The sequence below is a fragment of the Tiliqua scincoides genome, chromosome 3 (genome assembly GCF_035046505.1).
Source record: "Tiliqua scincoides isolate rTilSci1 chromosome 3, rTilSci1.hap2, whole genome shotgun sequence".
NCBI lineage: Eukaryota > Metazoa > Chordata > Lepidosauria > Squamata > Scincidae > Tiliqua > Tiliqua scincoides.
In genome coordinates, this window is record NC_089823.1 from 148316352 (window position 1) to 148332966 (window position 16615).

The window sequence follows — 16615 nt, forward strand, 5'->3', positions numbered from 1 at the left end:
TGGAAATGTACTTCCAGTGTTGAACTCTCGTCAACCATGGTCCTCATTATCACTTGACCTAATTTGTTCTAGGGATGTATTGGACAACAAAGAGACAGAGTGCTTTTTTTTTCCTCCCTGGTTGTCAAAATTTAAAATTGCCATACCAGGTTCCTCTGAAAGAGAGCTAACCGTGATTTACTTTGTCAAGTCTGGCCTTGTTGCCATTCCTACTTTTACTGGGTGGTTAATCACACAGAATATTTTATTAAAAGGACTAGTGGTGGTGGTTTAGTATTATCCTCTAATTTAAAGCTATGAGCAGCTTTTGAAACATTTACCGATGGAATATGTAGATTTCAAACCGGCTGCATGTTCCCATGGCAACCAAACAAAGTCAAACAATCCTTTCTGCAGTGCTAACAACTATTGCCACAAAAAAATGTATTTTGGTTAAATCTGATTCTTTAAATATTTAACACATGGCAGAAAAGATATAAATATTGCTCTTGTTGAAACCCAACCTCACCTCCTTTGCCGAAAGTCCCAAGCAGAGGAAGATGTTCAAGTGTGCCTTGAATATTTTGTGCTTGTTACCAATGAAATTTAGCAGCCTCAAGTAGGAACAAGATTGTATTTCTCCCCCTGCTTCTCCCTTGTTATGCTTCTTTTTTATTACATAAACATTAACTGTAATGTTACAGTGGGAAGCGAGTATTTGGCAAAGTCCATATTATTTTGCTAAGCCTGCACAGAGAGAGCCGTTTTCAGTTTTAGCAGCTGTAACATGTTTAAACTCAGTTTGTAATGGGATCTGAAGACCAATATTCCCTGTGGGCATTGCTGAGCTTCATTACTGGACTGCTGCCAAATTCAGGGCTCGAAAGTATTATTCACGCCTCTCTGCACATCCCCATGCCAGAGCATGCTCAGTTAATGAATTTTGCTTCTAATATGGCATAAATTAGGTTTGTATTTTAACATAATTTATGTTGTATTTTATTAAAATGTGAAATACTATCATCACGAGCGAGCTAATCCCCAGCCCTCTTGAAGCCAAACTGTATTTGAACATCTAAAGTATCTAAATCAAAACTGCATGGCTCGGAGCTGATTCTGGAATAACAAAAAAAAAAAATCTGTGTCTGAACAAAAAAGTTGTCTGCCTTGAACTCTTAGATTAAGCTCTAATTAAGAAAGTCTGATATTTAAGCAGATTAATGCTGTTTTAAAAGCAAAATACATTTTCTTCACAGAAACCTTTCTATAAAAAGCACACGGACACACACACTATGCTTGCGATATTAAAGTTCATATTTTTAAAAGCCTTTGTCTTTCATTAATCCAGCTATGAGTCATTCATTAATCATGTTGAATGCATTATAGAAACTTTAATCACTGAAGTTGAAACTCGGCTTGCAAAGGCAATCTATTCCTTTTAATAATGTGGGTTATTTTTCCTTTTGGAAGATCCACATTGGAGAGAAAACATGCAGATTGCAATACTGATGTTTTTTTCTAAAGCAATTTTGTACACCCTGGAAGGCAGTACTCTGCAAATATTAAATATATATATATTTTACTTTCCTATGCCATGTCCCTTGTGCCAGATATCTCCTGGCAGCCCCTCTGTTCTTTCCCTTAAGAAAAGTCAGTCCTCTTACCCACAAAATATTCCCCATAGCACTTCCTCAATTTTTCAAAGAGAGGCAATAAAGGTTCCATGCCCATTATTCTTTGTTTGACAAAATCATATCATCCACTGGGTACTGGAGGCCGATTCATGATGACCCATTTATAAGATAATAAAACTAATTACTGGAGAGCATTCCAATGGAAATAATGCTTGTATATGACAACTCTCCCCCCCCCCCCCCATTGAATAATGAACTGTATACTGGACATTCCTAGCAACCTGCAATTCATGTCATAGGACATGACATAATAACAGCAGCGTTAGGAGCCCCACATTGCTGCACCTTGGATCACATGTACCTCTCTGCTGAGGGCCTCCCCATCCTGCCTGTAGCCGTAGCTGTGGGGTAGGCAATGGGGCTACTCAATTCTAAGACAAACCAAAGGTTGGCGTAGAATGAAGAGCCTTTGTGTCCAGCTAAGCTCCACTGGTCCCGCCCTGCTCCCGCCCCTGGCATGCCTCCTCTCCACCCTCCCTCTGCCTCCCCCACCCCAGAATGCCTCCTCCCATGCCCCTACCTGTCTCTCCACTGCTTAGTGTTCCGTGCAACCACCAAGTGGCAGAGCTCCCGTGCTCCACCGGCGCCAGCCAGTGCTGGGCTTGCATTAGCAGAGCACCGGCACTAGGGCTCGCAAACGTGCCTTATGGCATATTTGCAACACTGTACGCTGTCAGTGAGCTGGCGCACGCTGAGTAGGATTGGGCCCTAAGGCTGCAATCCTATCCATACTAACTGGGAGTAAGCCACATTGGCTATAATGAGACTTACTCCTGAGTGGATATGCTTAGGATTGGGGTTGTGAGTCCCATTGAAAGGAATGAAAGTTAGCTATGATTAACAGGTACCATAAGTTCCAGTTAGTCATAACAACTAATTGTTGTCAGCTTAATTAGGACCACTGTATTTTTTAACCTAAGACTCTTTAAAGTATCCATTTTAAAAGTATAAAATAAAGTGTTAATGTGGGAAGCATGTATCATATAGTACAAGTACACTAATCAGAGAGCAAGTATTGGCTACAGCTCTCTGTCAAACGTACACTTGGTGGCAAAATTTCATTGCTGCATAATGTGTGAAATGGCCCATTGTGAGATACACTCACTAGTTCAGTTAAATAGCACTTGGAAAAACTGGCCTTCTGATCAGAGCTCTATTGCACACTGACCATCTGTTCCTTTTATCATTCATTCCTGAGTTTTTACAAGGAGATTTTTAACAATTTCTTATAGGCAATACTTTTTCTTCCCTTTGTTGGCGAGAGCTTCTAGAACTGATCAATTATTTGTTCTTTAGATTAATCCTGCCATATGAAAGATTTATTAAAGGAGAAGAAGATAAGCCGCTGCCTCCTGTGAAACCTCGAAAACAAGATAACATCACCCAGGAGGGAGAAAGTAAGACAAAATTGTCTGGTACAAGACGCATCAAAAATGAAAACCAAAAGAACAAGAAGGAAAAAGACAGTACACAGAAACCCCAAGAAGCACCCGAGGTTAGCTTAATCTTTCTGTAATTTATTATCATTTATTTATTATCCTTCATTTTTACAGAGCTGTTTTGATAGTAATCTGTCCAGAAACCAGATATATAATTTGAGTCAAAGATTGGAGAGTGAATCTGCCATGTTTATTTTGGTAAATATGAATCTTAGATATGGAAAGGGCCACAAAGATGCTTGCAGCTGTGAACCAATGTGTACAAATCAATACAAAGAAAACCTGTGTTATTTAGTCATATGATGATTTGCAGTTATTCATTTGGAAGTTAGATTTACATATATTATGCATTTAAAGAAGTAATAGAGAAATCAGTTCCTCAGCTTACGCAGAAAATCTGAGTATAACTGATGATATTTTGACATCTGTGATTAGGAAGAGTGTATAAAGGCCTACTATATTGAGTGCATTTGGCAATGAGCTGTTGCCATGGAAAAGTCTTCAAGTGTCAATAACAGTGGTATGCATAGGGCAGTTTGGGGGTCTCATGTGGCCTGCAGTATCTTCACTGGTGGCTCTCTACAGCTTTGGCACCCACCTCCTTGCCTGGATTCCACAGCCTGCCTCAGATGCACAAGAAGCACATGGACCATTTAAATAAGCTATTTCTCTTAAATAAGCTGTTCTCAGCTATTTAGCCATTGCAGGGGGGCATTTCACCCATGTTTTAGATGATAAAGTTGTCACCATAGTGATTTCAACCTATCATTGTTGTATATGGAAAGGTGTTTTGGAGAGCCTGCCGCCATGTGGTAATACTACAAATTACCACATTACTAGTTTGCTGCACTCAGGAGCATAGAGTACAATTTTGCTTTGTGGGGGTAATGTCCAAAAAGGCACCATATCTCATGGAAACAATCACACTGTGAGTTAAGCAGTGATAGCCACAGAAGTAAGGATTGGGATGCAGACATGGTTGTAAAGGGGGCAATTGTAGGAAAGAATGCAAGATTGTTGAGACATTTTAGAGAAGGAATGTCTGACTTGTAGCTTGCACTGCTATGATTAGCATAGTCTCTGCAACAGACTCTACAAAGTTTTTTCCTTTTTCTTTTTAATTTAATCGTAAACCAAAGACAGGTTTTGAAAAGACCGAATCTTGATTAAAACATACATAAAAGAGGACACACAGACCTGCTTAAGCGATGGCAGGATTGCAACACGAATTGCCCAAAGCAAGGAAATTCAAAGTTAAGACTAGCATTCCATTCCTTGTTCATCCCTTTGTGCCTTGTTATTTATTGCAGGGGGTTTGGATCAACGAGTTGTGTTACATACCATATGTGCTGCAATAGCTTGGTGCAACCTAACAAGCTAGCAATGGAGTGTCATTCTAAACTTTGAATTTCCTTGCTTTTGTTGTTTGGCGTCTCAAATTTCCTGCTTCTTAAACTGCAGTTATTTTTTTTTTAGGTCAAGTTCTTAGGCTGAGAGTAGAAAGTGCATTATACAAAATGCAATTATGTGTGTTTCTCTCTGCAAGAACACAGCAGTGGAATTATTTTCTCCTGTCAGACTGTAACGTAGACGCTTTTAATATCAAGTTCTTGCAAATCTGTCAGGAACCCTACAAAGCTTTTCAGCCTCTCTAAATCTTTCAATGCTAAATTTCAGAACAATCTCAGTTTTTATAACTTTCAGAAATATATTAGTAATTGTCTTGCTTCTGAAAAAAAAGTTTGTAAAAATGAATTAATTATCATAGGGCCAAGTCCTGTCCAACTTTCCAGTGCTGATGCAGTCTCAAAGCAACCTCGAGGTAAGGGATTAAACCTTCCCTTCCCTTGAGGAGGCCTCACTGCAGGATGGAGCTCACAGCCCTGTTGGCATGGCTGCATCAGCACTAGAACATTGGACAGGATGGGGCCCCTTGTGTCTTTTAAGTCTGAAGGTGAGATTCTCACACCTAAAACAATTTGTCACATCTTATGATCTAAAAGTGAAACTTGGAATTTTGGAGAGGAAAGGTGGGCTAGGCTGACCTCCCTGCAGTAGATCAAACCATATCTATTTATGGAGAAGTGTGTGATATAGTTAGGGAAAACTATAGTTAGCATATAGTTAGGGAAAACTACTACATTACAAACTAAATTTTTCTTGTTGTGGCTGGACCCGATGTACAAAGGAGAAGGCAGAGGTGCATATGTGTCTTTGTGACTAGTGTTTTTTTTCAGAGACGCCAAAAGTTACTAAAGAAAGTGGACACCATCCCACAAAAGTTGGCTGCTATTGAGCCTCATGGTCATCAATGAGACTAAGGTTCAGTATGACCCACTGTATTATTTTCAGAAAGACTGCATTGCAGTTACCTTTTACTGAATTCTGCCCAATAGGAGCAATTCATTCTTTACAATGAAACTCCCCCGAGTTTCAAAAGCAGTTCACTGATTCCAGCATGTGGAGTTCCTGATACAGTGGCAGTAGTCATAAGCCCCACTGTGCACATTGAGATGATTCCACATCTCTCTTGATTTGTTGTGGTTTGGAGTTGATTTTGAAATGAAGTTTCTGCAGCCGTGGGAATCACTTTCTTATAAAATTGTCTTGTCAAAGTACTCCCCAAGTACTCTGATTTTTACCTTGACAGGTTGAGAAAAATATGCTTTGTAAAGTTTTTCAGGTAACTTGTATTTTCAGCGCAACACTGAGAGGGACCATCATCTCCTAATGATTCTTCTTCCTCAAGATTGGTTGTGTGAATAGAGCCTTTGATTGCATACAGTTCAGTTTTACAGTTTTACTTGGCTCTTTTTTGTGATTGCAAAAGTAACTGAGTACAAGATGACATATTAGTCTTACCATGCACACTGCTCTTGCACAGTTAAAAACTCCAATCAAAGTGTTGCCCAACAGGAAAAAAGAGCAGGACATCTAGTTATTAAATATGAGTTTTTCTCTGTCTGCTTTGCTCATCTGTCTGGTATTTTCCTGTAATTGTATAAGCTCTAGAGGCCAATGATAAAATTTTTGCGAAAGGGCTAATGATGGTATTTGGACTGCAAAAGGCATCTTTTAGGTTAAGTTTCCTCATGAAGAAAAAAATTAAAGCAGTCACAATGAGTAACAGACACGTTAAATAATAGGAAATGGGAAAGCGCAACACATGGGAAAATTTAAAAGTAGCTGCAATGACATAAATCTTGGAGAGGATTGTGATTCATTGGCTGCCTTACATCCATCTTTCATGCAGTGCCCTCTAATGCAGCATTTAAATAATAACTTTTCTGATGCCTCCTCTTTCCAGCTAAGAAAGAAGAAGTGTGTGTGTGGGGGGGGGGGTGACAATAATAATAGAAGGGCTCAGACAACAGTGCTGCTTTATGACTGCCTTCTACCAAGGCATATCAGAGTAGAATGATAGTAATTTTGAAAAGGATTGTCCGTCAGCTGTATCACAGATGGAGCACTCTAATGACCTCCCGGGTCACAGTTCATTCCTCTACATAATGTAATGAATAGCAAGAATTGAGTGCACAAGCTTTATTAACGAAGGAGCATGAAGAGCTGTAGCCTCTGTGGCTATAAGTGGGGAAAGCTCAGTCTAGAAAATGGCAAGATGCTCTTGCTGCATGTTGACTTCCTTCTAATCCCTGAAGAAATGGGGCCTCAGTTGAGCCACAACATCAGTTCTTCAGAATGCATAAATGATACCTGCTTTTTCTCCCACTTAGGTCTTTAAAAATTTTTAATGGGGATGATTCATTTTTGAAAGCACTGGCTTTAATAGTGCCAAGAGATTTGATTAAAAATAGAGATAAATGAAGTCAAACCAACTTGTTTGGGTTTGTGGATGTACGTGTGTGATTAAATATTGAGAGTAGTTTTATAGATTTCTAGATTGCATCGTGAACATAACAGTTGTCCCCTTAACTAAGAGGTGACCTCTGCACAAATGCTGCCTGGTCAGCACATCAGTGGAACTTATTTTTTTTTAATGCAGTCTGATAACAAGTATTTGCAGAATAAAGAAGACTTACTATGACACTAAAGGGGGCATGTGAATTCCTTAAAATTTTCATAAGTTGGATGTATGTTTAAATCTACTAATGGCTACTGAGGGCCCAATCCTATCCAATTTTCCAGTGCTGGGGCATGCGCTGCATTCTGTGATGAGGAGGCAGTCACAAAGGCCTCCTCAAGGTATGGGAACATTTGTTCCCTTACCTTGGGGCTGCATTGTGGCTGCACCAGTGCTGGCAAGTTGGATAGGATTGGACCCAAAAGCATTTAGATTTCAACACAATGGTTGACAAGGTTGTTTCCAAGAGACTCTGCTGTGTCCTGTGTTTGATTTTGGATGGCTTTTCTCTTTCTTCCTTCAGTGTTTTCTCACAGTTTTCATTTAATATATTTCATTAGGTTTCATCAGAACAAGAGAAAGACCAAGAATGTCCAGACCACAAAAGCTTATCTGAACTAACTGTAACTGATGAGATGAAGCTGTCTGTAGAAGGGCCCCAGGTTTCCCCACCAGATGCAACATCTGGGCCAACATCTCTGGAAAAGATTGACTTGAAGGAAACCACCTCAAACACTGAGGAAATCAAGGAAGAGATGACAGCCGAGGGCTCTTTTTCAAGTACTTCGGTGGCCCCAAAAGAGGATGTTGTCTTAGATTCCACTGTTGGGAAAGTACCCAGTCCTTCAGAAGACACAGAAGAGCCAAAGCAAGAACCAAGAGCGCACAGCTTTGCAGACAATCTGGAAAGTGAGGGCCAAGAAGTTCCATTCACCAACTTCCCCACCATCCAAATACAGCTGCCAAGTCAAAATGAGATGGAGGATGATAAACTCCCAGAAATGGCGGACTATATTGCCAACTGCACAGTTAAAGTGGATCAGTTGGGAAATGAGGACATACACAATGCACTGAAGCAGAGTCCCAAAGTCCTTGTGGTACAAAATTTTGATATGTTCAAAGAAAAAGAGCTGCCAGGCTCTATTAATGGAGATCCTGGTTTCAATTACACACCACTGATCTACTCTAAAGGTAACCCAGGCATCATGTCACCTCTGGCAAAGAAGAAGCTCCTGTCCCAGGTTAGTGGGGCAGCCCTCTCGTGTAGCTATCCTTATGGCTCGCCCCCACCTTTGATCAGCAAGAAGAAGTTAAACGGCAGGGATGAACTGCCGTCAAGCATGCCACAGACTCCTCATGCTCCCCTGCCAGAGGCTGCAGCCATTAGCAGGCCGTCTGTGATCCAGCATGTGCAAAGTTTTAAGCCCAAGAGTTCAGAGGAAAGGAAATCTGCCAGTGAACCATATAGGCACGAATCACTGTTAAAGAGACCAGATTCTGAGTGTTGTGATTTTACCAAGCAACACCTGAGCGCTCTGGCTGAATCCTATGCGCTGAAGTCAGACATCCAGGACATGAAAGACAGAATGAATGAGAAAAGGGCCCTGCACCACTCCCATATGCCCCCCTTCTTGGCAGACTTTTACTCATCTCCTCACCTGCACAGCCTTTATAGGCACACAGAACACCACCTTAGTAATGAGCAGGTGTCAAAGTATCTCCCTCGGGACATGTACAGAGACTCAGAAAACCTTTCGATGTTCTCTCAGCACAAGCACCAAGACAAGCGAAACCTAAGCTACCACCCCCCTTTGCATCCGCATGAGAAAAAGGCCCCTCTGGAAGTCTCATCAGATGATCAGCCAACAGATCTGAGTCTTCCAAAAACGGCTCACAAACAGACTGCAAAAGCCCTGGGGCCTGGCCTCATGCATGTGTCCTCGGGACAGCAGGAGAGGAAAGGTACCTCCCAATTTCAAGGCTCAAGCAGCCAGCCTCTGAGCATAGGCTGCCATCCCAAAGCTTGTCGCGTTTCTCCTATGACTGTGTCAGCCCCCAAGAAGCACGGCGAGGCCCTCCTCAGGCCTGGCAAACAGCAGAACCTGAGGAAGATGGAAGGCATGGTCCATCCCATACTGAGTCACAAAACCAGTGCTCAGGCCATTGGGGCAGCTCGGCCTTTGAAGCGGAGTCTGGAGGATTTGGACAAAGCCATTTCAGAAAAAAAGATCCGTGCTGTCTCACCCCTGCGCTTACCAAAGGAAGCACCTGCAAAAGACAAAGGTCTTGAGCCAGAGGCCGAGGGCAGCAAATCAGTGCACGGCCTGCCTTCCAGTGGCATGCTGGAGGGCCACAAATTTCCCCTTTCAAACCCCATCTTCACAGGCTTGTACCCAGGAACTCTGTGCAGCGGCCTGAGCAACCGCATCCCTGCTGGTTACTCTCACCCTCTGCAGTACTTGAAAAATCAGACAGTGCTTTCTCCACTAATGCAGCCTTTGGCTCTCCATTCATTCATGGTGCAAAGACAATTCCTTGCTTCCCCTGGAAATTCACAACAGCAGCTTTACAGGCACTTAGCTGCTGCTGCGGCACCCGTAGGAAGTTCATATGGTGACCTTTTGCACAACAACATTTATCCTTTGGCTGCTATCAATCCTCAGGCTGCTTTCCCGCCTTCTCAGCTATCTTCTGTACATCCGAGCACAAAACTGTAAATCCTCCCTTTAAAAAACAAAGAACAAAACAAAGCTACATTCCTTTAGCCTGTGATGTCTTGCAAATTTTCACAATGAAAGAAATCAATATTTGTGTTAGCCAATAAGCAGTTTTCACCCCTCATTGCTGAATGCTTCAGATTTGATTGAGACAAGACTGTGGTTCGGTTTGGGGCTTTTTTTTCCAGCTCTGGCTCCCACATCTGCTCTTTTCCAGGGTTTTTTCACTTTGCATGAGAGGTTCCAAATGGATCTATATCTGGCTGCAAACAAGACATCAGAGCAGACAAAACCAGGTGGCAAATTGGGCCTTGTGCCTGATCTCAGAGGAAAAGGTCTCAGTTTGTGTGTGTTTCTCCCCAAAGGGAGTGGGGGATTACGGAGCATTTCAAATAGAGAAAGAGGCAGGTCTGATTGAAAGAGAAGGTAGGGAATGCAAATAATCTGTGGAGGTTGTTTCTTCGGGTACCATTTTGTTTCCTGACTTTTCAGAGTTAAATCAATGCAATGTATAGTAAAACTGCATAGGGTTTCATCTTAACACTATTCAACCAGAAAAAAGTGAACACTGTTAAATTGGACTGTACATATCTGCTTTAAACAAAAATTACCAGTGTCGAGTTCACTTGTATAATTTATCTAAGTTCTTTTCAGCTTATCCTGTGCTCTGTTTGTTTTTAAATTATCTGCGACTGTTCCTGTGAAAGAAAAAAGGCTGTAGCTATTGAGGGCTGCTTCTTTTTTTCTTGCTCTGTCTATTTTTCTTTTCCTTCCTCAGCTAATACTTTTTTAGAGCAGCTTTTTGAGGTGGTCTTATCATTGTTTACAAAACAAAAGCATCAATTTTCAATGAACCTTCAAATGGAGAGAAGCATACTGTAGATCACACAATGGTGCCATGAGTCCAAACTTGAGTTCCTTCTCCAGCGGCCTGATCATGAAAGGTGCTGAGCTCTCCCCTCACCCACCAGGATGGTTCTGATGTTCAAATATTGCTCTTTTTGTAGCCACTGAGATTTGGCTTTCCTGTATCATGGTCTGTGAATTTGTTCAGATTTGTACTTAACTTTATCTAGGCTGTGAAACTGTCCTACATACCAGAGAGGGAACATACTCAGGACTGCGCTGGCAACAAGTTACTCAGTAACATTGGAGTCTAGAGGACCTTTCTTGTGGGCTGTGAAACTATTTCAAGAATTTTAGTCATTAAAGGAGAAAGGAAAAAAACAACTGTGTTTTAGTTTAAGATAGCCTTGGTTCTGTGCTGTTGAAGGGAGGCCTGGTGAGGATGGATGTCCTTCCAGACAGAAGGGTTATGACTAGGAGCAGTCTGTTGTTTGGGGGTCCCTTGCAGGCCTTCTGTCCCTGGTGGTTCCTTCCATCCCACCATAGGTCTCTAGCAGTTGGTCCCACAAAATGCTGAACATTCCATTGTGTTCCAGCAAAGTACTTTAAAATGCAGTTCAACGTTGAACATAATGGCAGCTTCATCTACAAGCCACTTAAGCCAGAGTACTTGACTTTAATAAAGTTTGACCCCACTGAACACAAGTTCCAGACCAGTGGAACTTTGAGCCTGAGCATCTTGTTTTGGACTCTAATGAAAGAGTCTTTCTACTGTAAAGCTAAAAAAGTCTTGAGATATTTTGCTGGAACAGCCACTAGAGCGCTTTAATCATTGCAGGATCAGGACCATAGCACAGAGGGCTCAGCGGCTAATTTAAAAGCGGACCTGCTGTGAATTGAACAGGAGGGCCTTTTCTTACTGGTCTGTTCCTGTGCATGCTAGGAAAGGAGTTGACCAAGCTCATTATTTATAATCAACTCAGCCATGAATAATGGGCTCCTCTACTATACACACCCCACCACCTTCATCTCTCTCTCCCCATTTGAAGAGCAATAGTCAGAGTCTTTGCCTTATGGACCTTAACCGACCACTTGCAATAAAACTATACACATTATATTATACCCATCATTAAGACTGATGGGCTTAATTTTTCCTGAAAAAATAAAAGCAGCTGCAAGGGGGGGCAATACAAATTGAGACTGTGGTGAAATACAGGCTTTAACATTTTGCCTTCACCAGGCTTCCAATCTGGCAGGTGTGTGTACACACACCCCCATCCATCAAAGGGAGCCTTTTATTCTTTGTCAAATAGTACCCATGGGGAAGGCACCCGATCATGACCAGGGCCAAGGTGGGGAGAAAGGGTTAAAAAGTTCCTTCCACCACTACAATCCTGATTTGTATCATGTGCACACATGTACAAGTGTTGTTCTTGCAAGAAAAGTGTGGCCCTTGCTCTCATTTGATTCTGCCTTGGCTTTTGCCTGAGTGAACTTTGAAGTGCAAAAGGAGGTAGCTGGTGGCCTGTGTTGCAGTTCACACAGGAAGAAAGGGGTTCAAAGTTGCCTGTCTCTTTGAGTGAGCAGCTCAGGACACACTGATGGGGCGGGTGTGGTAGGAGGCACTGTTAAAGAGCCCTTGTCTTGTACTTAAACTTTTGTGTGAGTGTTTGAGGTCCATAATGGAAGGGAAGGTCCTTGGAATTGGGTGATAAGCTCAGGGTCAGAGGAAGTTACCATGTTACCAATCCCTGCCTTATACCATCTACCAGCACAGTGGAAATTGCCCATTTAGAGGCGGCATTGCAGGTGCTGTAACATAGCTGACTTTGTTCAGGTCGAAAGAGACATGACCAATTTGCACTGATGGGAATCAGCAGTATAGTTTGAAGAGCATAGCTATGTCTTTGGAGGTTCAGGTCTCTCTCACTGACTTGCTGAGTTTCCACTGCCAGTTCAGAAGTAACAAGACAGCCATATGTATCCCTGCCACCTCACTTCCTCACACACCACTGGCTGTTGCCAAATGACCCAGCATGACCAGGGCAGCTCATTGAGCAGTTGGCTCAAGGTGTACACTGACTGACCAGAGTTGTGTGAGCCTTTGCGTGAGGCTGAGATATAGCTACATTTCCCAGGGAATAGTTTTTAAGAGTGAACAGCCCATAAGTGGAAGCGGCAACTTTTCCCACAGAAAACAGTCCTCTTACAATGGTGTGGATTCCTTTGTGTGGAGCTTCTCTGTTGTGGGCCTTGAAAATGTGGACAGCTACATAGAGAGGCTGAATTTTGGAAGCATTTTTACAATGTGAAAACTGTTAATGATCGGAACCCATCCCAGATAACAATTCAAATGCAGAAGTCATAAAAACTACTGGAAACTAGTGGAAACTACTTAAGCAACGCCATTCATGCATGCCAGACATCCTATATTAAAATTTCCTGTGATATGAAGCCAATTGCAATATATTATGTAACCTATTTAATATACAACGGTGGAAAAACCAGAATAATAGACATCTACTGTTAAAGATCAATGTTATCTTCAATTATATGCTTTTATGTTCTTGTGGAAAAACTATATTTAACTGATGATGCATAAGCAGGCTAGTAGAATTTAGAACCTAAATGTGCCAATGCAGGGTTTTGGGAGACTTTTTTCTGCTGTGCTCCAAACATTTAAAAAACAATCACTGTCTTAGTTGATCAGATGCTATAGAGAGCATTGTTAGTAAAATTGCACTAAACCTGACTAATATCATAATTGCAGTGAAGGGGGAGAGGGGAAGCTGGCAGGTTTGTACAAGCCTGCAGTAAGCATTGTCAGAATCGTGCCCAGTATTGTAAACCAGGGAATGCAATGCATTTGTTCGAGATAATCAGGATTGCCTGATAGCTCTTAGTTCAGGGAAGGTCCTTGTTTTTGAAGGATGGTCCCTTGTTTCGGAACAGCACAGCTCCATAAAATTATTCACCTTTGTCAAGTGATTTCCTGCAGGCAATGGTAGCTCCACTTGACTGCAAGTGGTACATGGCCCTTAACCATTTTCCCTTTCACTTCCCACAGTCTCTTGTGTATGTGATGCTGCCCCCTCCCTTGCCGTTGAGGCCCCTGTGCACTTGAGCTCAATATGCATATCAGGGCACATGACTGCCCATCCTACACCCTTGAATGACTCTTTTGAAAGATCGATCTGGCAATCCTATCTGTTATGTCTTAACCTCCTGTATTTATTTTACAAGTCTCCAATTTCAGTTTTATCACATCATTCTGGAATTTGCTCAGACCATTCTAAAACATACTGTAGGGTTAATTGATTTTTTTAACCGCTTCCTTCAATAGGAAGGCTGACTTGTGTTAAGGAAGTTCATGATATGCTGGCCCAAATAAGGGCAAATGAAGAGTTATGGAGACATAATCCTCAGTAAGGGGCAAGCATTGTTTAAGAACTGTTTAAAAAAATCCATTATTTCTATGAAGTATTAAATTTTCCACTGGCAGAGAACTACTCTCAGCATCTTAAATGGGGCTTTGTTTGCTTTGTTGGAGTTCAAGGGGCCTTATTATTGAATGAAATTGCACAAGTTTTTCTTTGTGTAATCAAGCCATTGTTATTGGTAGGTTGGTAAAGGAAACAGCAGAATCTAATTGGCAAGAGTGTAATAAATCTATTTACCAAGAGCTGGTTCCAAGGAATGTTGCAATTCCAACGCATTCTGTTCAGGATTTATTAAAGATTCTAAAGGCTGGTGAGCTGAAAGACAAAGAAACACTTTTTTCATGTAATGTCTTGTTAGAAGCAGTTGACTTTAGGAGAAGAAAAAATCCTGGGTTTTAAGAGATGAAAAAAAAATCCCTAGGTACATCCTCTTTCAACTGGATTGTCACTTTATTGATCATAGTGTATAGAATTTGCCATTTTAATCAGAGTCCAAAAATAAAGCTAAGAATGGTTGCTTTCTAGCTTATAGAATTGCTGCATGATACAGGCAGGGCACAAGCCAACAAAATGTAGCTACAGTTTGGGGTCCTATTTGTACATCATGCTTGGAGTAACATGATAGCTGCCATGTCCATGGTACTTCACGTTGTGCCTGAATCTTTGCAGGCAAGAAGAACTAGTTATGACTTTGGTCCCATTTGGATGTTCCCTGGAGTGGTGTGGTTCGTGTGACTGCTCCCACACATGAAACATGGAGACATCCATGTGGCTAGCAACAGCACCCTACTGGTATGGGGCGTTGCTAGGGTGATTCATAATCACATAGTCAGCCGTATCGATGTAAGTAGAGGTTACCTAGAATAATAGAGGAGCAGCCACAGAGGAAGCATCGAGCAACAGTAAAGTAATATTTAACTTCTCTCGGATATTGCCCACAAATCTGTCCTATGCTGTTGTGACTAATGGAAGCAAATAGATGGCTGTGGGAATATTTTGTGTGGTGTGTGCCTTTAAAGGGAGAGGTTGGTTTCTATTCACTCATAGCTCCAATTGGTCAGATTGTGTGACAGTGAGCACAGTCACATCTGGCCCCATTTCACAATTCATAATGCTTCTATGAGAAAATATTTCACTGACTTGAGGTCCACAGTATTGAAACTATTGTCATGAGCACTTAACCGGTGTTTGCTGTAAATGTATTTGATATTTTACATGTACTCCCCCCCCCACAACATAGTTTTAAATATGGTCTAACAAAGGCAGCATAATCTACTAGCTGTTTATACTTTGTTTTCAGCGTTCTTTTGTTGTAAATAGTGTATACATTCTTGTGATTCAAGTTATTGTAGCTTATATGCGCTGTAAGGTGATTATTTGTATATAGAAAAACTGGCCCAGTAATATTATATAGTTTCCCATTTTTTAAAAAAATAAGAGGGTTATTGAGTAACCTTTCACCTTAAGTTTAAACACTACCAGAAAGAAAGAAAGAGAAGCTGAGCCAACTATAAACACTCAATTTTTGTATGTTTTCCAAATTGTATGTATTAATGCTTTTGATACTGTATTATGTGCCAATAGTTTCCCAATCACATAGCAAGCAAAAGATATTTTGTACTTTTTGATCCACTGTAATATTTAATAAAAAATGTTACTATCTGCTCCTTTTGTGTTTGATTAATTCATCTGTAAACCAGTCACACAAGGAATTAGAGGTTGCTCCATTATAACCTTTTAGCTGCTCAAAGGCAGATTCTCTGGAGAAAACCTCCCCCCCCCCCCCCCAATGTCTGCAGTGAGATGAAATGCAACTTTGGTTTTCCAAGTACAGTTTGTTTGCTTACACACAGGCAATTTCTCAGATGGAAGAATGGATATGTCAGAGCTGGGTACACTATTCAAACCCCCCTCCCCGGCCAAAGTTCTGAGTCAGGGCAACTCAAATTCTGTGACCAAAAAGAATTCTGCAACCTGTATAAATAGTGCAAATATGCATGATTTGCTTTGCATAATCTAAATTTGTTTTGCACAGTTTATTCCAATCTTGCCTGCCATTGGTGTGTGTGTGTGTGTGTGTGTGTGTGTGTGTGTGTGCGTGTGTGTGTGTGCGCGCGCGCAAGGAACTATGCAGGCAGAAAGCTCAGTCCTGAAATTGTGTTCTGCACCATCCCTCTGGCAACAGGGATTCCCCTCCAGGCAGTTTCCATACACTTGCAAGCATATCTTTGCATCTCCAAGGGCTTCTATGGACTTCTTGTTGTTAAACGAATGATCACATTCTTAGGAGACTGATTTCTGTGTCCAGTGCCACATTCTGGCCTTCTGCAGAATCTCAGCATACACACCCCATGCTGTGAGTCTGAGGGTGTGATTAAAATAAAAACATTGTTCATACTTGTGTGGCAATTTCCTTTGCTTTTTCATTCCTTTGTGTTTCACAGCATAATTTTGCTCACATCCACACAAAGTTGTAGGGGCGCTGATGTACAGTGGTGCACACATATGCATGTACATAGTGTTCTTAAAGGGTTACATGGGTCAAAGAAGTTGATCTCCATTCAGAGCTATACAATGGAGAACAGAAGAGCAGCTCACACCATTGGAGGAAGCAACGGACCTCAGTAGTTTTAAAACC

General features: G+C 41.5%; 1 protein-coding gene across 1 annotated transcript in view; it reads left to right on the forward strand.

Annotated features, from left to right (window-relative positions):
- The window catches only part of ARID5B (AT-rich interaction domain 5B), a 230451-nt gene extending 214846 nt beyond the window's left edge, over nt 1-15605 (forward strand). The window contains exons 9-10 of the mRNA XM_066621840.1: nt 2970-3168; nt 7535-15605. Coding sequence (XP_066477937.1) covers nt 2970-3168; nt 7535-9691 — 2356 coding nt within the window. The 3' untranslated portion in view covers nt 9692-15605. The remainder of the gene's footprint in view (nt 1-2969; nt 3169-7534) is intronic.
- Nucleotides 15606-16615: the final 1010 nt, after the last annotated feature.